Source organism: Epinephelus fuscoguttatus, linkage group LG11, assembly GCF_011397635.1.
Source record: "Epinephelus fuscoguttatus linkage group LG11, E.fuscoguttatus.final_Chr_v1".
Taxonomy (NCBI): Eukaryota; Metazoa; Chordata; class Actinopteri; order Perciformes; family Serranidae; genus Epinephelus; species Epinephelus fuscoguttatus.
In genome coordinates, this window is record NC_064762.1 from 24,484,185 (window position 1) to 24,505,165 (window position 20,981).

At 43.1% G+C, this 20,981-nt stretch overlaps 1 protein-coding gene across 8 annotated transcripts in view; it reads right to left on the minus strand.

The window, feature by feature from the left end:
- Window positions 1-1,747: 1,747 nt before the first annotated feature.
- Window positions 1,748-20,981, minus strand: part of sipa1l1 (signal-induced proliferation-associated 1 like 1) — a 128,401-nt gene continuing 109,167 nt past the window's right edge. For all 8 annotated transcript variants that reach the window (XM_049589536.1, XM_049589532.1, XM_049589537.1 and 5 more), the window contains 9 exons: window positions 18,973-19,070; window positions 18,217-18,698; window positions 16,447-16,638; window positions 11,684-11,849; window positions 10,437-10,671; window positions 9,913-10,083; window positions 9,596-9,707; window positions 9,349-9,427; window positions 1,748-5,886 (listed from right to left, as the gene is read on the minus strand). In XM_049589536.1, coding sequence (XP_049445493.1) covers window positions 5,743-5,886; window positions 9,349-9,427; window positions 9,596-9,707; window positions 9,913-10,083; window positions 10,437-10,671; window positions 11,684-11,849; window positions 16,447-16,638; window positions 18,217-18,698; window positions 18,973-19,070 — 1,679 coding nt within the window. In that variant the 3' untranslated portion in view covers window positions 1,748-5,742. The remainder of the gene's footprint in view (window positions 5,887-9,348; window positions 9,428-9,595; window positions 9,708-9,912; window positions 10,084-10,436; window positions 10,672-11,683; window positions 11,850-16,446; window positions 16,639-18,216; window positions 18,699-18,972; window positions 19,071-20,981) is intronic.

Here is a 20,981-nt window from a genome sequence, read left to right on the forward strand (position 1 = left end):
AATACTGAATGTGGGGCATGTCTAAATCACACCAAACTCTACACTGCACATCCCGGGGCCCCAACCATGAAGTGCCTCATGAATGAGTCGTGAAAACCGGAAATAAGTTAGCATTTTACTACTCAGGGTTCTGCTGTCTAATAGTCAGTGGGGTTTTGAATGGATTTTTGGTTAGATGCCTGAAATAAGGTCTGTGGCTAACACAAGCTTCAGAGACTTTGATGTTTTGTTCTATGACATCAAATAGGTCAGTAAACAACCCACTCGTGAACTTTGAAGCTTCTATGCGTCTTAAAAAAGGTGGTTACTAACAAGTGGCTACATGAGACCACGGAAGGTCTTCACAGCGAGCCGCATTGAACACGGCTTTACACAGTCTTGTTATGGTGGTGACATTAGGTAATGCGACTGTAGTGTTGTTCATAGCCTAATGTTAGCTTTTTACTTCTGGCAACTGCATTAAGACTTCAATAATAATAATCATGAAAGTGGTGTTCATTTGTGACGATTATCTTGCTGTGTATCATAAATGTTTGTTTGCCAAAGTTATTGCTGAATGCCTGCAATAATTCAAAATCCAATGGAGACATCCAACAGGCTTTTTGAGGAGGGAAACAGTGCAATGCTAACGTCCATGCCGGCCTACAGAAAAACATCCTCACTGGGGCACCCTATACACCCACCAAGTGTGAAGCATGGATGTATTCAGAGAGGCATGAGGTTGATCAGATTTACAGTTTTTGAAATATGCGAACGACAGACAGACAGACAGACAGAGACACACACACACACACAGATTCCTTTCTTTAAATATTTACACTTATAAGCTGTATTTACTTATTATTCAGATTATACATACATATAATACGTGCATATTATCAGTATTGATCTATTGTATATTTATCTGTGTATACATTTTTTGTGTGTGTGTTGTTGTAATTTATTTCAGCATATCATAATACATTATTATCCTCCTGAGACCCGAACTTTTGTTTGGTATGCCTTTTTAATTTCTCCTAGCGATGTGGGATCAATAGGATCCCTTAAGTATAAAAAACTAAACATTGTCAACGATAATAAAGTCCCAATGTCCTCACATGAATACTTTCTAATCAACAGTGTCTCCTCTTGTCGCTGTTGCTAAAATTGGTCAAATTCGTTGCCATATCAAACTACAAATATTATTAATCATACAAAAAAACAAGTTTCAACCATAAAATGTGATCAGGTCTTGGACCTTGTCCACTTTTGTGTTGGGATCAGCTGCAGACTGACTTGGCAGAGATGGCTGCCATCTTGTTTTTGGATTAGTGTACTGTGCTCTTACTACCACTAGATGGCACAAAAAAGTGTCCATGAACAAGGACAACAGATCTAAGTTAAGTAGAATGAAGTATAAGGTCAAGTAAACCCAAAATGTGATGTCGTTACATGGGGACACAGGGCCTCAGGAGGATATTGTATTATCTACTATTACTCTCTATCTATCACTTTCCCACTTTACTCAATAATATGGGGAAACACAACTAGTTAAAATCCTTTTTTTTTTTTTGGATATTATACTAATGTACATAAACATTTATGAACCTTTACTCAGGGTGTTGCACTGCATATTCCGTAGCTTCCCAATGTCCATTTATTGTATAGTGTTTCTACTTTTTACTCATTAAAGTAAGGCAGAAATAAAGACAAATGAAAAGCAAAAGCAGTCAAGTGCAGAAACACAAACAAGTCAGCAGCACCCAAAACTCGATACAGCATTTATTTATTTCAGAAACTTTAATACTGTGATCACCGCAAATGTCTTTTTCATATCTTTACATTTTACAAAGACAATGGATCCGGGATGTAAACCATAGTTTCAGTTCTTCCAAACTTCCTGAAATGTGTGCTTTATATCTCCAGTCAGGGCTGATCACTTTACTGTTCAGTTTGTTCTTCTGACAGAAGGAAACAAAACGCATCCTGACACAGCGGCATAAGCCGTCACTCTGAGCTTTGTGGAACCTTGCTCTCCTGTTGCAATCGCTAACCTCGCAAGTTGTGCTTGACTGAAAACCAGCATCCCTACAGAACAAACAACATCCAGCCTGCTCTTGTCTGATCACTGATGCTTGAGGAAAATAAGGGTTCAGGGTTGTTTTTTTTAAGTAAATAAAGTCAAGCACCTTCCTCTGTTTGTCAGGAACTGCACTGACAGGAAAACTACGAAGCAACATCAAGACAAGATCGTACAGGAATGGATCAATTCACCCTTCTTATCCAAAACCTGTCGACACAATCCTTTTTATAAAACATTGTGCAAAGGTTCTTAAAATCAAAAGATAGTACAAAATGGAACATTTGAAACATCTGAACATTCACATTTCCCATCCCCCTCTGAAAAGCACCAAAAAACAAAGCTGAGGAAAGAAATAAACCATATGCACTGTAAAATAACTCAACATTCACACTGGAGTAACTGGCGTGTGTATTTTTATACGTCTCTGTAGAAGGTGGACAACTGTATCTAACATCCAACTTGATGCACACTTTTAAAGATGCGAGCAAAACATCTGCACTGCACAGTTGGCTGTGTGGCCATACTTCATTTGAAATACAAAAAACTAGAGCACTTTCCATGTACAATAAAATACGAAACTACTTATTAGTCATCATTTAAGCATTGACACACTGCAGGTCTGGTCAGGAAACCAGTGCTCAAAACAATGTACAGTCTGAACCTGCTGGATCAGTAACATTCCTGCCTATACGGATCGGATTTTGTGTCTGTTTTTGAGAATTTCACATTGTTGGATGACGAATGAACTGCTTTTCACAACTGGCCGACTTGTTAGAGGAACAAAATAATATTAACAAGCAAAACAACTGAGCAACTGCCTGTTCACTGGTGTTGTTATAATCCACAGAGATTCTTAAAACAGAACCTTCTACATCTTTTAAGAGTTCATTCATCTCACTGCAAAACTGCAGAGCTGAATGTTAGTTATAGTAAACATCACATTTCTTTAGGCTTGTTTATTTTCTCTTTACATTCAGACCGGGTGCCGCTCTGTGCTGTATGCTGCAGGGTTTTAATTGCATCAATTTAGGATGCAAATTGACTTTAAGTGATTCAAAAATTGGGAGCGTTTTTCCATCAAATGGCTTTGATAGCAGAGGACAGGGAATTAAGGCTTACACCACGTTTATGAACAACAGTTTCATGCTCAAGTTAGAGACCTGAAATAACCCCGACACAGTCACCTGGCTGAGGGAACAGCTCTGTGGCTCCTGCTTGGGCTGTAAGTAGCTTTGTGATTTGGGGGAACATTCCTTCCAATGCACTCTCATTACAGGGGCTAGCTGCCCTGCAAGATATACTGCATGTAACTGAATGCAAAAGGCACACACACACGCCGACACATTTCCATACACTCCACACACTCGTTTGTCCCTGTGTCTGGAGGCTGACCAGCCTGATTGTGTTCGTTACAAATATTCATACGAACAAAGAGAAAGGCTGAAGCCTCGCAGCAGATACCCCGTACAGACATTTATGAGGTCTACAGCTGTGAGTATGACGCTGTTTAAAACTAATAAGTGTGTAAGGTGAGTCTGTGTGTGTGTTACCAGGTGTGTTTGTTTTTCAGGATGGAGAAGAAGAGCCTTTTCCTTTCATCTGTTCCCCAGGTGCTGTTTCAAAGGCACATCCCTACTCTGCCTGGGAGTAAATAACCAAAATAAGTGACTGTAGGCACGACTGGATAGACTGATGTACGTTCACACAACGACAACACACACACACACACACACACACACACACACACACACACACACACACAGCCGCTGGTACAGTATACCTCCATCTCACTGTGGGAAGTTTAATTTGTTGAATTACCTTTTCAAAAAAATCCTCACGTTTCCAATGAATACTGACCCGGAGGAAAACTACGGATGTTTAAATTCAAGCACAGACAACACACACAGTCACACGCATACAAGTACACCTAAGGTCTGCTCCCTTTATCAAAAAACAACAACCTTTGATTGTCTCTCAAAGCCGGCTCCTGATTTTTAGTCCTGTTCTGTGTTTGCGTGGCCTCCCGGTCGATGTCTGACTGATTGTTGAAGAGGCGTGGGAAAAATACAGAGTGACTGGCAGCACATTTAATAACCATGACATTTCCACTGGTCATCACTAGAGAGCACTGTAAGCAACACGACAGCAGGCTTGGGCACCACAAAATACAACAGAATACAGAAGAAAAAGCATATAGTCAGGCTTTAGCCAGAATTAAGAAAGAAAGCCATTTAAATAATATAGCTAGTGACCTTTTTCTTGAGGAACTAAACACTGATGTCAGTTGTACTTTACCAAGAGAACAACTTATTTATTGGAATTATAATACAAGGAAATAAATTAATCTGGGGGGAGAAAGTCCCCTCTTACTTTTCCCTCCCAAAAATGTCTCTGTCTTTTCTTATCAGCTGGCTCTCTGTATTCCAGACAGTGGGATGGCGAGCGGAGTCCTCCCTCCTCTTCCAGTGACGCATGATGCGTCACTGGAAGAAGATGGAGGCTCTTGTGCAGCACAGACTGGTGTCTTTTAAATTAAACCTTTCAAAAATCCCACATCGAACTTCTATCCCAGAGCAAACTCTCCCCCTTTTGTTTGAGAGGGACAGGAGTCCTGACTTCTTCCTATTGCTTTTAAGACATACAATTGGGATGGACCAAAGCACTCTGGATATCAGTCATTAATGGCACCACTTGCCGATGGCTTATAAATACACTCCTCTGTCAGGTGTTGGTTTGTGCTGTGGAGGCAGACAGGATGCAGTAATCCAGATCTGAGAGACACAGAGGAGGGGAAAAAAAAAGAAAAGAACACTGTACAAATCCACGTTTCCTTCATGTTCAGAGGCAGATGGACCTGCTTCCATGTCGGTGGCTGACGGACAAACAGCCGCGATGACCCTTCAGTTCTGAGGAAACTTCTATACACTCCATTTACATGTGAAGGAAATGAAAACCTCTCCTGTGTCCTATGGTCTTCAGATTTACTACGTGTGTTTCTTTGTGGCCGGGCTGGCAGATTGGTTGCGTATCTGTTGCGTGGCATTTCAGAGACGTCTTCTCTTAAGTCACATGGATGTCTCTGCTACCCTCTGCTGTGGCGGGTTTGGTTTGGCACAGGAGACTTAAGTTACGTCTCAGAGAAGATGGGCAACATTAGAAAAAAGTGATGGAGCAAAGAGAAAAAGGCCAGATATCTGCTGAAGGGTGTCCCTACAGTAAAAAGAGAAGTACATCCACTGAGGAAACATGGCGGAGGGAGTCTTTCCATTCACGTCAGGAAAAGTCAAAGCTGAGGGAGGGGAAGAGCTTCCTCTTTGTTGGCAATTTTGCAAAAACAATTTTGGCACAGCAATATGAGAGAAAGATCAATTCAGCAACGCTCTCGTGGTCCCATTGCGAAGTAGAGGTCAGTCCTTCATCATCTGATAAACGAGTCTCATCCTGAGAAAGTCAACAGAGGGGTCTGTGGAGACTGAGGCTGGTCGACAATATTACCCACAGATGTTTGAAGCCAATGGAACATGGTCGGAGGGTTCAGCATCAGGCCGACTGAGTCCAAAAGCAAGTCTCCACTTTTCTTGTGCGCAATTTCTTCCCCCTCTGCCTCGCCGTCCAGACTGTGTGTGCTGATGTATGCGTTTGTGTTCGTGCGTGTGCGGGTTAAAATGTGCAGATCGGAGTCAGTTCATGTCAATGGTGTTAAAGACCCACTCTGTGAACTTCTTGAGCTTGGCGGCGGATGTCTGTGACTCCTCCTGCAGTCTCTGGTTGTCCTCCCACAGCCTCTTGATCTGACCCTGTAGTCTTACCTTCTCTTCACGCTCCTGTGGAAGATGAACAAAGGTCAGGTAAAATTAAGAAATTAAACCAGTTATTAAAGCTGGGTAGGCAGTTTAATTCTGGTTTAACTGGGCAAAAATACCACAGTAAACTTGGAGCTTATTGTTATTAAGTGGACTTAGAGAAAAGTTCTGAACCTCCTCCTGACTTTGTTTTCAGGCTTTAGAAAATCTAATCCTTGACGGGAGACTTTGGACTTGCAGAATTGAAGACTTTTTTCATGAGCACCTCCCTTCATTGAAAGTCTGACTTAATGGCAGAGAATCCTACAGAGAAAATTACTATACTCACATTGGCAACATCTGCCTACACCGCAAACTGACTTATCAAAGAGTCTAATCAGTGAAGCGTTTCAAAGATGGAGAGAAATGTTGCTAATAGTTCAGCCTTTTGCTTACTGGAGCTAAGGACTCATGGTTGCAACCTCAAGTTAATGTTCATGTAAGTGACGTTAGTGGAAGCTTCGAATATTAGTGTGTCCTTCGCTTCACTCCCCGCCACTATAGACCACCTCACCAGAAGGAAAGTGGGCAGCAGCTCTAGAGATGGTCCCCTATGTCAGTGGCTGCAGCAACTCAAATCCAGCCAGCACAAACCCCAGCACCAGGGGACCAGACAGTCAAAACTCGCTGCTGGATCAGCAAACTTTCTGTTGCTGCCATTACACAGTTAGACCCAGTGCTCAGTGCTGCTGCCACCAGCCTGCTGTGTCAATCAGTGCTGGGGGTGCACTGGCTGAAATTGAGCCGCTGCAGCTACACAACGAAGGTCCGTCCTCTGAGCTGCTGCCCACTCTCCTCCAGGGGAAGCATTCCACAGCAGCGTGGAGCAATGTGGAGGGACTGTGAGATGGTTTACTGTATGGATTGTGTGTATACGCCCATGGTAGTGTGATGGGGGGGCTTAGGAAAAAGAGGGGCGAAGGGGAAGCTGCATGAAGAGGGTGTATTTTCAAATTCTGCCCTTTTTTTCTCCTTTGTTTGTTTTGGAATCTTTGTTTGCCTCTCCCAGATTTCTGCATACCGCAGCTTTAAGCAGTTATCTCTGGAGAACAACACTGATGGAATAGTTGTTGTAATGGAGTGTCTCACAAGTACAATAAAAACAAAACCATTAAACACTCAGGACTCAATGTAAACACCTCACTCTGTATAAATACAATAAACTCTATCTGTTTGCTGTTTACATAAACATCTCAGGCCTGCAGACAGTGAGTCACACTCGATTGAACTTCAGGGCTTTGTGGGTAGATTTTTATCAGTTGACATTTTGAATCTGCCAAAAGCACAACAAAAGTAAATCCCTGGTTGGATGCATGAACATAAACACGTATCCAGTTGAAGAAAACAAACTGTGGGGAGTTTAGCTTCGTGCTGTCAGTCAGCTGCAGGCTGATTGCTACTGGCTGGAGGGAGGGTGAAGGAGGCGAGAGTGAAGCATATTAGTTTTCCTGGTGTCAAACTAATCTACTGCTACTTTAAAAAATGCAGACAGCTGAACACTTTCCAGCATTTCACAGACAGCTGAGGGTTTACCAAGAGTTGCGTAAGAAATAAATCACAACCAGACTGCAGCTATTCTGTGGGTGAGAACTCCTCGCTGTTAACAGGTCAAAGTAGTTAACGGCTCGGCCATAAAGTCTGCAGCTCGCAGTCCAAATGTTTTAAAGGAACTGCAGAGGACCTTTTAGCTTCCAGTCCTGTCAGCTAAACAGTTTCCTTGATGCTGCTTTCATAAAGAGAATTTGGTGTGAATAATTCATCCCGTCTGGGATCAACATTAAAGGCTGGAGCTGCTGGTGTAAAGGTGTGAGGAAGGTTTTCTTGGTACACTCTGGGCTGGTTCTTCACAGCCAGAGTCTATTATCTTGAAACTTACAGGATAAAGGTCACAGTCTGAGGTTCGTTTCTTGATTTTTGACTACAGTAGAGACATGGGCCCTGATGACACAGAGTTTTAGCAGTCAGGGGCGGTGTTTTGTAATTGTTTTTAATGAGAGGGAGTGAGGTGTTTTGTTCACTGCTTTTGTGTTGCATTTTTGCAGGAGCACTGGTTGTCTCAAGTGGAAATTCCTTCAGCTCAGAGTGAAAAGGGGCCTGGCGTCACTGATGTTTTTTTCCTGCTGACCAATCAGATTAATTCAGAGTCTGGCCTTCTGTAGTGACGATGACAGTAAGCGGTAGCGTATAGGTTTGTGTTAAGCTAACGTTAGCACACTTTCATCATCGCCCTACTGCAAAACATGTCTGAACAAACTGTGGCCTCAACTTCTTTCTCAGCTACTTTCACAGGGTGTCTACAGGTATCAGACAGTTAAATCTAATGCTCTTTAAAACTCGTTCAAGACACCTTTGAACCAAATTAAGCACAGATGTTTGGACAAATCATGTTTTACTTATTTAAGCATTGCAGGTAAGTAGTATCCATGTGGTCTTGTGCAGAGGTAAGTAAGTTTTGTTTTTGTTTTTTGTTTTTTTAAAAAGGTACAGATTACAAATTTTGTCCCCAAAGGAAAACTGTTTTCTCTCATGAAAAAAGTTTTCACTCTGTTCATCACACTCATTTTTATTGCAGCTAAATGTATGAAACTAAATGGACTGAGAAAGCAACTGATTTCATCATTCTAGTAGGCTACCAAAAATTTGATTTGTATTTGTAAATTAATAATTTATAAAACAAAAAAAATCGGTACTTGGCATCCATGTATCGCTACGATATTGTCAAGCAACATATCACGTTATTATGCTGTATCGCCCACCCTTAGTATTGCAACCTGCAAAATGCATTCTGTCTGAGCAGGGCCTTTAGGGAGAAGGTGAACATGTTTGCAGCATAGATGTGATGTCACAAAATCTGCAAGAATTGTTTGACTCTGGGGAGTGAGCCTGGATCTGGACCTGCTTCTACAGCAAGCAGCACATCCCTTTAACCACTGTGGACACGGTGGAAGTAACTGAAATGTAGAGACAAATTGGTAAAGTGTGTACAGGAAACCATTTGGGTGCATTACTTTAAGTGTTTTTTTTTAAAGAGTAGAGGAGCAGAATTAAAATGTTCCCCTCCCTCCAGGTGATCTGAAGTAAAAATAATAGTTTGAGTGATTGCAGTGACATCTGAGCCAGCGGTTAATGATAAGAAGCGGAGCAGAACCAAATTAACAGTGGCAGCGCTCAACTGCTGGCTGTGTATTTTCTATTGAAGACAAAATATTTGTTTACACGCCCTGCTCCCTGCTCCGCTGTATGCAAATCAACCACAGACTTTCATTTGTCACTTTTCACTCCAGCTACTGGAGCTTGAATAGAGGAAGGGAACCAGAGAATGATCTTTTAGCCAAACACAGAGGAAAAGTTGTAAACATGCATACAGAAGTGCTCCAATAAAATACAATAAAACTCTGACACAGTATAAGCAGTTTGTGTATGTGTATGTGTGTTCTCTCCCACCTTCTTCAGGTCCTCCTGGAGCATCTTCACCATGGCCTCCAGCTTGGTCACCTTCCTCTCCAGCCCTATGTGACCCTCACTGTGGAGAGGTGAAGGGAAAAACGCAAAGTGATCTTGCTTCATTACCCAATATTGTGTGGCTGACCACACACAGTATATTTTGAAAGTTAAGCCAAGGGCTGTTTAAAATTGGTCCACGTGCCAGGATTGGACTTTGGACATGCCTGGTGTATGGGTATGGTGTTACCTAGAAGAGGGTCGTGACAGTGGAGCAGGTTGCAGCTCTATGTGGGGCTGTTGGGGACTGGAGGCACCGCTGCTTCGGTGGTTTGAATCTCCAAACACGTAACTTCTCTGGACTGGAGGAAGAGAGAAAAGCACAAAGGTTAAGACAGACTATACCCGTATGACTTGACACAACCTTTAAGCTAATTTCATGTTACCTTTAACTTTATCTCTGGGTCTTAACACACAGAACTCCCCAAAGTCTGAGGATTAGTTAAATGCACTACAGCAAAACCACATAAAGGACAGATATGTACAGTAATTAGTGATTTGTAGTACCATAATGTGTGTTTCTTTCACTCTCAAAGGTATTGGCCACATCCACCAGGTGTGTCCACTCTAGAGGACTGTCCCTGTCCTGAGACGGGAGGGGCATCAGTTCCTGAGGGAGGGGTCCACGGTGACGCTCCACCAAATCCACCAATGATGTGTCAGAAGCCGAAAGGTCGCCTGTAAGCAGAAATTTAATTGTGAAAAGAACTGAATGTAAAATTACTGTTTGTATGGCCATCATGTATTTTCAGTCACAAGGGGGCAGCAGATACACACCAGCCGAATCAGGTCCATCACACACTTTTACTGTTTATTACAGTTATTTATTATCATATTAGAAACAAATCACATGATGTAGTGTGGATGGATTAACCTCCACTGCTGTCACTCCATGGATGAAGTGACTACAGAACATGAAAAACTACAGTTACAAAATATAGTCTTTTACAAATCAACAGAAGCCCCTATTAACATCTTCTGAATATGAACTGACTCCAGCTGTTACCTACACTCTTCAACATCCTTCTTACCATGAAGTTTGACTCCCAGCTTATAGGAGGGCCGTCGTAGGGGAACACCACGGGTGGTGGGTGAGCGTGGGAGGGTGGAGCAGCTGAAGAGAACATCAGGGCTAAGTGCTGGTTCAGCCACTGCGTCACACAGGGGGGGGAGGCGCTGGCCACGATAGATACTCTCATCTGAAAGGGTACGATGGAGCGAGCCGCGGCGCCTCAGAGGCTGGCTGGGTGGTGATTTCTGACTATGCTGCACAGGATAGAGGGGAAGTGTCATTGTAATATTACTGAAACACAGGATGAACCCACGCATGCCATGGGTGAACACCTACATTACGATCAATGACATCAATGGTTCTGTATGTGGGAAAACGTTGTCTAGTTTAAGTAATTTTTTATGACATAAATCACAAACTGATTTTGTCATTTACAACCTAATCACCAGAAAAAATGTTGGCATTGTCGGCAAACCACAGATCCGTTACATTTGCACATTATTTGTTTATGTTTCGGCATAAAAACACTTGGTTATGGTTAGGAAATGATCATGTTTTGGCTTAAACTACCCAGTTTTGGGGGCGTAATCTTTGCAGGAAAAAAAACACCACTTTTTATGCTGCTATCCCTGCAAGTGGGTCACTAGAAAACTTCCATGTTTGGAACCTAAAAAGCCAACAACAACACAGCAATGACTCGCTAAAACACAACCAGTTTTGGTTACTTGATGGTCTCAAACAATGGTCTGCAGCTTGACAGGTATCTAGCCTACATGACACGCCATCCACCATCACCTCCACCTTCATCTTATACATCACGTCTCTTTAGAAGTGAAATGATACTTATGAAACATGCAAATGTAATATATTAGTTGTTTGCAGAAATGCACAATACCAACATTTTTTTCTGGCAACTGGGCTGTCATTTCTTGCCTGATTTTTACTTTGATATTTGCTAACACAATTTACACCAATAATGAAATGGATGTAACTCATTGAGGTTTCCAAATGTACCTGCCCTATCACAGACCTAAGATTTCTTTAGATGAGAAACACACTCAGAGGGTGCTGTGTCGGGAGCAGAATTACAATGACCTGATTAAAATGATGGCAGCAGAGTACCATAATCTGCTGTTAATCAAATTTACTCACCAGAAATATTGAAGTATAACAGCCTATAGAAACTCCAGCAGCAACATGTTGCTACAGTATGTGTTCCTATGTGTTTACGAACAGGTTGTTCCTGCAACGAGCCTGCAGACGTACCTTTTCTTTATGCCTGCGTGGAGGTGGAGGGCTGTCTGGGGCGTTGTGTCTCTTCACATCTTCCTCCATAGTAGATTTGGCGTGAGGCTGAGGTGAGTGCATGTCCCGGAGAGAGGGCCTGGCTGCTGGGGTTGGAACTTCCACTCCACCCTCTCCTGGAGACTTCCTGTAACACACACAAACAGACACAGACAGAAAATTAATCAAAGCCATTCATGAGAGTTTTATTATGCACGCTAAAATGTTAATGTGTCGTCTCTATATTCTTAAAGTAAAACTAATAAATAATAAAAACATGTGGTCAGCTTCACCAGTAGAGCCTGTAACTGGGAAACTATTTTCAGTTACTGCATTAAGACTTGAGTGTAATACCATCTTCAACCACAAGGGGGTGATCAAGTAGTGCACATATTATTACTACCAAAAGACATTAATAGGAGAGTACAGTGGGTGGATGAATAATGGGATCCAAAGCAGTGTTATACATCAGCACTACAATAAATACTACCATTGTAAAGCTGGTAGTGTTCATTTTGTCACTCCAATATACAGTACAGGCCAAAAGTTTGGACACACCTTCTCATTCAATGCGTTTTCTTTATTTTCATGACTATTTACATTGTAGATTCTCACTGAAGGCATCAAAACTATGAATGAACACATGTGGAGTTATGTACTTAACAAAAAAAGGTGAAATAACTGAAAACATGTTTTATATTCTAGTTTCTTCAAAATAGCCACCCTTTGCTCTGATTACTGCTTTGCACACTCTTGGCATTCTCTCCATGAGCTTCAAGAGGTAGTCACCTGAAATGGTTTTCCAACAGTCTTGAAGGAGTTCCCAGAGGTGTTTAGCACTTGTTGGCCCCTTTGCCTTCACTCTGCGGTCCAGCTCACCCCAAACCATCTCGATTGGGTTCAGGTCCGGTGACTGTGGAGGCCAGGTCATCTGCCACAGCACTCCATCACTCTCCTTCTTGGTCAAATAGCCCTTACACAGCCTGGAGGTGTGTTTGGGGTCATTGTCCTGTTGAAAAATAAATGATCGTCCAACTAAACGCAAACCGGATGGTTTTGGCATGTCGCTGCAGGATGCTGTGGTAGCCATGCTGGTTCAGTGTGCCTTCAATTTTGAATAAATCCCCAACAGTGTCACCAGCAAAACACCCCCACACCATCACACCTCCTCCTCCATGCTTCACAGTGGGAACCAGGCATGTGGAATCCATCCGTTCACCTTTTCTGCGTCTCACAAAGACACGGCGGTTGGAACCAAAGATCTCAAATTTGGACTCATCAGACCAAAGCACAGATTTCCACTGGTCTAATGTCCATTCCTTGTGTTTCTTGGCCCAAACAAATCTCTTCTGCTTGTTGCCTCTCCTTAGCAGTGGTTTCCTAGCAGCTATTTGACCATGAAGGCCTGATTCGCGCAGACTCCTCTTAACAGTTGTTCTAGAGATGGGTCTGCTGCTAGAACTCTGTGTGGCATTCATCTGGTCTCTGATCTGAGCTGCTGTTAACTTGCGATTTCTGAGGCTGGTGACTCGGATGAACTTGTCCTCAGAAGCAGAGGTGACTCTTGGTCTTCCTTTCCTGGGTCGGTCCTCACGTGTGCCAGTTACGTTGTAGCGCTTGATGGTTTTTGCGACTCCACTTGGGGACACATTTAAAGTTTTTGCAATTTTCCAGACTGACTGACCTTCATTTCTTAAAGTAATGATGGCCACTCGTTTTTCTTTAGTTAGCTGATTGGTTCTTGCCATAATGTGAATTTTAACAGTTGTCCAATAGGGCTGTCTGCTGTGTATTAACCTGACTTCTGCACAACACAACTGATGGTCCCAACCCCATTGATAAAGCAAGAAATTCCACTAATTAACCCTGATAAGGCACACCTGTGAAGTGGAAACCATTTCAGGTGACTACCTCTTGAAGCTCATGGAGAGAATGCCAAGAGTGTGCAAAGCAGTAATCAGAGCAAAGGGTGGCTATTTTGAAGAAACTAGAATATAAAACATGTTTTCAGTTATTTCACCTTTTTTTGTTAAGTACATAACTCCACATGTGTTCATTCATAGTTTTGATGCCTTCAGTGAGAATCTACAATGTAAATAATTAATAATTTAAAGATTCTGTTTGTAACTTTTTACATGTATTTATTGTTTTTTTTGACAATGGGTTGTAACGTAACTTAAAAATTAAGACCATACCTGACTTTCTGAGTTGCTTACAACAGCCTGTGGACTGACTTCTATGTAAAGGCTCGAACATGTGCTGCGTCTTTAACCACGTGTAAAATGTGGGGTCGGGCACTGGGTGCTACTCTGTGCCAACTTTCAAGAGCGCAGAGGCAGGTAGTGTCTAAGGTTGCTAAGTGACCATACCCAGCACCATATCATAGCCTACTTACCAGAAGTCCTGAGCGCAGAGCTGATCATCTCTCTGACGTTGTTTTGTAAATGTGTATTAGACCTAAAATAATGTCGGTGGGACAGATGTAAAGCTCTGGGCAGCCTGCATTAAAATGATCAACATCTCCTCCATATTTACCATGGACTGATATTTACAGAAGAAAGGAATGAAATCGGTTGGCTGTGGTTGGTTGTTCCTCGGCACATGACATGCAGTGCACACTGCAACAGTTGCTAATGTTCACCCACCACAGCAGAGTCACAACATGCTGTGTTTCTATTATACTTATTCGGCAACGGTGGCCCAGCAGAAAAAGACCTTTACTCAAAGCCCTGTAGCAACTCAAATATAGCCTGAGAAATACAAAGCACTGCAGATCTGTTTGATTTTGATCCCAGATCACCCTGAGTCCCTGCTGGATGAGCAAACTTTCTGTTGCTGCCATTATCAGGTTAGACGCAGCACTGCTGCTGGCCAGCAGCCTGCCATGAACCATGGAGATGGGGCTTGAATTCGTGTTGCCACAGTGGCTAAGGTCTGAGCTGGAAAGTTGTGACCTAGGAGCAGGAAGGTCTGCAGGCTACTCTAGCCAGCTACACTAAGTCTTAGTCTGATAAACAGTAAATATATCAAATTCAGTGCCTCATATCATAATTTCAGTTCTCCTTCATGCTAAAAAACAATTCTGATGTGAAATATATAGTGATATTGTAGTTTTAGCTGACTAATGTTTGCTAACGTAGGCATGCTTGCTAACATGGATAAATTGCTAGCTATCTAATGTTGCAAAACTCTGTCTTAAGTGTTTAACGTCACCCAATCTGGAAATCCATCCAAAAAAAAAAAAAAAAAATTTCTTCCTTTACCTCTGGAGGCACAGCCCTGAGTTTTTCGACTAACCACAAGTGAAGGGGCCTCACGCCCTTCACTTCCGGCGGTGCCCCCAGGGAATCGCTGTGTTGTTTACAAATACTTGGGGTAGAAAACCAGCAGAGTTTAGCTATGTATCACATTTTTCACGTCACTATATCACCATGTAGACTAATCTGGTGTTTGTTAAGTCTATAAACACAATGACTGAACAAACGTTACTATTTCTGTGTGCACGTAATTAATATGGTTATCGTAGATTAGCTGGGCTAACCGTTAGCTGTTAACGTTAGCCATTAGCGTTGTCTATAACCATAGACTGTATAAAAATAAGGTAATAACTCAATAAATGGTCCGTGAATAAAATATTTTTTCCAGCGAATATCTTAGTTACAACATGATTGAGCTAGCAAAGCAGTTTTGTGTTGCTATGTGTGGTATTTATTCAGTTATGGGAAATCACAATGTCTAGAAAGCAGCAGTGGCTGCAGCTGACAGGGACCGTTAGCAAAGCTGACATCAGGACGACATCTGTTAAAAGCCTCCCGTTGCCGGATATGACATGAAAGTACTCCAGTTAGCTCAATCATGTTGTAACTCAGACATCCGCTGGAAAAAATATTTTCTTTCACGTTGATGAGACGGCGTTTTGGGTGGAGCGGTCGCTATGGACGCCGAGCTTGCTGTTTCTGTAGGTACACATTTCCTGGGGACACCTGCATGTCTCAGCTGTGCCCCCTCCATTGTGATTGGCTAAAGTGCAGCATTGTTCAGACTCAAAGCCCCGCCCTTCCCCCCCTCTCTAGTCATCTTTCACACAGGGCTGCCGACAGATTCTACAATGTAGATTGCAGAATCTGTCTTGAAAGATTAAACATCACCTAATTCACTCCAGGGCTCATTTGGCTGATAAATTTGCTAAGTTGCCGTTTGCACATTACTTTATCAGCTACCATTACGAAGCAACTACCGCCAGAACAACACAGTGTAGCTTAGTTACAGCTAGCTGGCTAAACTTAACCTTCTTGCTTGCTTATATTTCTGAGTGGATCTGCTTGTTTGCTAACTTGCCAAATTACTTGTACAGCCATAATGATCCATATTATACTAACTAATGTATTATGATGAATGGCACTGATTTAGTTAACGATAAAAGACCTAACGGTACAAAGTGTTTTCTACTAGCCAAGAGCGATGCAAGGGTGCCCAAAAGGCTAACCATAACCTGAGTTAGGGTTAGCCTGCTAGCTGTAACTAAGCTACGCTGTGTTGTGTTTCCAGCACTCTATCAATACGATGATGTACAATGACAGTCTTGTGTTCGTCACTGTTTAGGCCGATGATGATGTGCAAGCAAGAGCATCACAATGCTGACTGCAGTGTATTAATGACCTCAGAAAGAGGGGTCTGCAAGTTACATGCAGAACCTTGATTTTTTTTCTTTTCTGTTGTTTGTTTTTTCTTTCCTCCGTCCTTACTTGCGTGTGTCTCCAAAGTCAACGGAATTGATGGTGGAGCCGGGTTTCCTCCAGCCAATCAGGTACTTGGACTGAGCTCCTTGGCGGGGGTAGAAGCTCTTGGGCCCAGGGGAAGCTGAGGACTGGGATGACGGGGAGGTGGCTGAAGAGGAAGACTCCTCTCTTGGGGAGCTGTGGCCTGAGTGCCTGGCACTGATGGACAAACAGAGCAGAGAGCATGACAGGGGTTATTCATCTTGGAAATGCACCAACACACTGATGAAAGACACACACAAGTTAAATCATAATCCTGGATTTGAAACCATCTTTAGGCAATGACTGGTTTGTTTTATAGTTTACCTGGATTCTATAGTGTTCAGAGAGGACAATCTAAACATTTTCACGCCTGAAGATATTATTTTGGTCCTGGGTTAAGCATTAATAACAAATCTTTATGTGTAACATTCTAATCAAAGAGGAATTTCCAGGGAGGACATACATTATTGAGTAACAGATGTAAGATTATATCAAAGTTTCACCTGCGGTCAAGCCAATCTTGGCAAACTCATTTCAGAGCCCCCTCTTACTCCCCCTCCGCCACTGTGACAGAATACAAATGGAGCTTAAATGCCGGACAGATGATGCCCAGGTCATGAAGTGTAACTCTATCTGAACGTTGGTCAAACGGGAAGAGCGAGACACTGGAGTTCTCTGAGCTACAGACATCCAGTTCAAGCTCTGAAAATTTGGACACGTGTTCCACATTTCCTGAGGCCTAATGTGGAAAGATAAGAGGGAGTTAAAATTGCTCCCGTGCTCAGTTTCCAGGAAAGACTCATTGAGAGGGAGGAGGTCTAGTGTGTGTCCCTCTGAGGCGAAGAAATATTGGCTTGAGTAATGAGAATTGGAAACACGCTGCGTAGGTCAGGCACAGACTGCGACGACACATGACAAAGTGGAAGAGGTCAAATTTAAAATTAAAACAGAAATTAGATAAAACTGTAAAATGTAACTTTTATTGAGAGAAATTAGATTCATGCTCTATTCATTATCAGTCTGTACTGATGGAAGTGCTCCCGCAGCTGTTTTACGCTGCTGGTTTCACATGTTTAGTGTGTATGTTAACGGTCAGCTGCTTGTCCTGTTAAGGTTATCAGTGGCAAAATAATAACATAAATAACTTTTTTTTTTTAAGACAGTACACTGCAGATGGCGAGGTGGAGAAACTGATGAATATTTTTTGGGGCATGCCATTTTTGCCTTTTGTTCGTATGTACATTTTTGGTATGGATCCTACGTAAAGTTTTATAAGTGAGACGCCTGTTGCGTTTGTTTTGAAGAACAAGAGACCTCTGCTAATAATTTGGCTCCTGGTAAAAATCAGTGAACACCAAAGGAATCCTAACCAGGAGTTCACGCTTGGCGCATGGGAGAAGTTTCAGCTGGTTGCAATCCTCAATCCTCACCACTAGATGCCACTAAATTGTACACACTACTTCTTCAAAAGACAAGCAATACCTACCGAGACCACTCATTAATGATTATGTGTTCATGTTCATGAACTGTGAGCAGTTCAGCCAAAGAGGGAATCCCTTCTCACGTTAATTTCACTAGTTTAAATAGAGGTCCAAAAATGAACAAGCAGACATGTTTTTCTTCTTCTGTCTTAACTCATTAATCAGATCGTCACCCCCCAGGTTTGTAACCGCTCCATTAAATCACGAAGCTGTATACTGTCCTGTTCTGCACAGACACACTAACTTCCCCTCACACACAAACACACACACAGACCTTGAGTGTGATCCAGCTTCACTCAGACTGTAGGTGCTGCTGTCTCTAACCAGGAGATGAGTAGGTGGGCTTCGGCCTGTCCCTTCGTGACTCCTTTCTCCTGGAGGGCCCGGAGACTCAGCAGCAGCCGGCGACCTCTCCAGCATCCTGCGGCCTCCCTCTGTGGGGCTGTGCCATGGAGACCGCTCCCTGCTCTCCCTGCCTCCGCTGGGAGCCAGCAGAGAGGTGGCGCTGCCGTGATGAGAGTGGGGGTGTGAGTGATGAGAGGCGCCATAAGAGCTGGTGTCAATGCCACTGTCTGCTGACGCCCCCTGGAGGTAGCCTCCACCTCCCAGGCCATTAGGCTCTGTCTCCCCCTGGTCACCACTGGAGCCTCCACCTGCTCCCATTTCGTACCATTTATCACTGTCGCTGTGGCCCCCGCTGGAAGCTGTGCTGGATAGAGTGTTACTGCTGGAGTGCCCGGAGTAAGGGCCGTCCGACTGCCAGGACAAACAGGAAGTGGAAAAGCGAGGGGAAATGACAGTTGAGAGAGATTTCCATGTTAATGAAAACATCAGTTTTTCAACAACGTTAAATTTACTTTAAAATATCAGTCTACAAAATGATTAACTATGTTCACAGAGGTGCAGGAGACAGTAATAAAATGAAGTCATCTCAGCCACAGAACTTGGAAAAAGAGGTGTTAGAGAGTATCTAAACTGTCAGAGCTCTAATGGTGTAGGTAAACAGTGTAAGATGGGTGTAGAGCCTGACCTGGCTGCCCTTCTTTGGGGACAGGTGTATGACCTGCTCCTGCCTCTGGATGCGGGGAGCCCCCGAATAGCCTTGGCCAGACTTGGATGCTGGGGCCTCTGCAATAAACAGAGCAATGAACACAGCTGGGGTTAGTGACAAACACATGCACAGAGCCTGCAGTGCAAACAGATGATTTGTTGATGATTCAACAGAGAAGTCGTTCTCCTCTCTGCTCACTTGTGTGTATTTTGCTACTACAGCACTCAGGCTTCCTCAAGGTTCATAACAATGACATCGTTCTCATTCTGCCTCCGTCGTGGCCATGGACAAAAACCCAAATCACTTGTCATGAAAAGTAACACACATCAAACAGAGATTCGTCCCCAGACGGTCCCTGCTGGCTTTGTTTGTTCTGGGCAAGCTGTTCCACGTGAGGGAGTGTGTGTATCTGTCCTGGAGCAAAACTCGGGGTATAAATGGGACTGTTGTGTAATTGTCTACATGTTACGCAACAAGACATACAGAGTAGGCAGCTAATGACCACAGCACCATGAGAGGCAGAGCTAAGGGAGGTATCATAACATCTGCTGGGGTGAATCTAGTAATGTAGTGAACCCCCCCATATCACACTTAGAATATTCATTACTCTGCATAGTTTTCTCTGCATAGCAGCCCAAAGGGCTCTCTGCACTAATTACAGATAGCTGCACGTGTGTGTGTGTGCCTGCTTGTTTGAGTGTCTGTGCATATATAGGCAAGTATATACTCATCGGCCACTTTATTAGGTACACCTGCTCAACCGCATGTTAACACAAATAGCTAATCAGCCAATCACATGGCAGCAACTCCATGCATTTAGGCATGTAGACATGGTCAAGACGACCTGCTGAAGTTCAAACTGAGCATCAGAATGTGGAAGAAAGGTGATCTGTGATTTTGAACGTGGTATGGTTGTTGGTGCCAGATGAGCTGGTCTCAGTATCTCAGAAACTGCTGATCCACTGGGATTTTCACACACAACCATCTCTAGGGTTTACAGAGGATGGTCCAAAAAAGAGAAAACATCCAGTGAGCAGCAGGTGAAAATGCCTTGTTGATGCCAGAGAGCAGAGGAGAATGGCCAGACTGGTTCAAGATGATAGAAAGGCAACAGTAACTCAAATAACCACTGGTAACAACCAAGGTCTGCAGAAGACCATCTCTGAACCAACAACACATCGAACCTTGAAGCAGATGGGCTACAGAAGCAGAAGACCACACCAGGTGCCACTCCTGTCAGCTAACATCAGGAAACTGAGGCTACAGTTCACACAGACTCACCAAAACTGGACAATAGAAGATTGGAAAAACGTTGCCTGGTCTGATGAGTCTGGATTTCTGCTGCGACATTCAGATGGTAGGGTCAGAGTTTGGTGTAAACAACATGAAAGCATGGATCCATCCTGCCTTGTATCAACGGTTCAGGCTGCTGGTGGTGGTGTAATGGTGTGGGGGATATATTCTTGGCACACTTTGGGCCCCTTAGTACCAACTGAGCATGGTTTAAACACCACAGCCTACCTGAGTATTGTTGCTGACCATGTCCATCCCTTTATGAGTTCACTGTACTCCAATGACCTCCACAGTCACCAGATCTCAAGCACCTTTTGGATGTGGTGGAATGGGAGATTCACATCATGGATGTGCAGCTGACAAATCTGCAGCAACTGTGTGATGCTATCATGTCAATATGGACCAAAATCTCTGAGGAATGTCTCCAGCACCTTGTTGAATCTATGACTCCAAGAATTAAGGCAGTTCTGAAAAAGGGAGTCAACCTGGTACTAATCTCTCAAGACAGATTCTGCAATTTACATTGTAGAAAGGAAGAAAAAAAAATGGATTTTCAGATTGACCTGGTACAAGCAAGGTGTACCTAATAAAGTGGCAGGTAAGTGTATGTGACTACATATATCCGTGTGATAAATTCTTTTCCTGCATTCTGGTGAATTTCTATGCAACAATTTTTGTGTGTTCTGCATCATTTT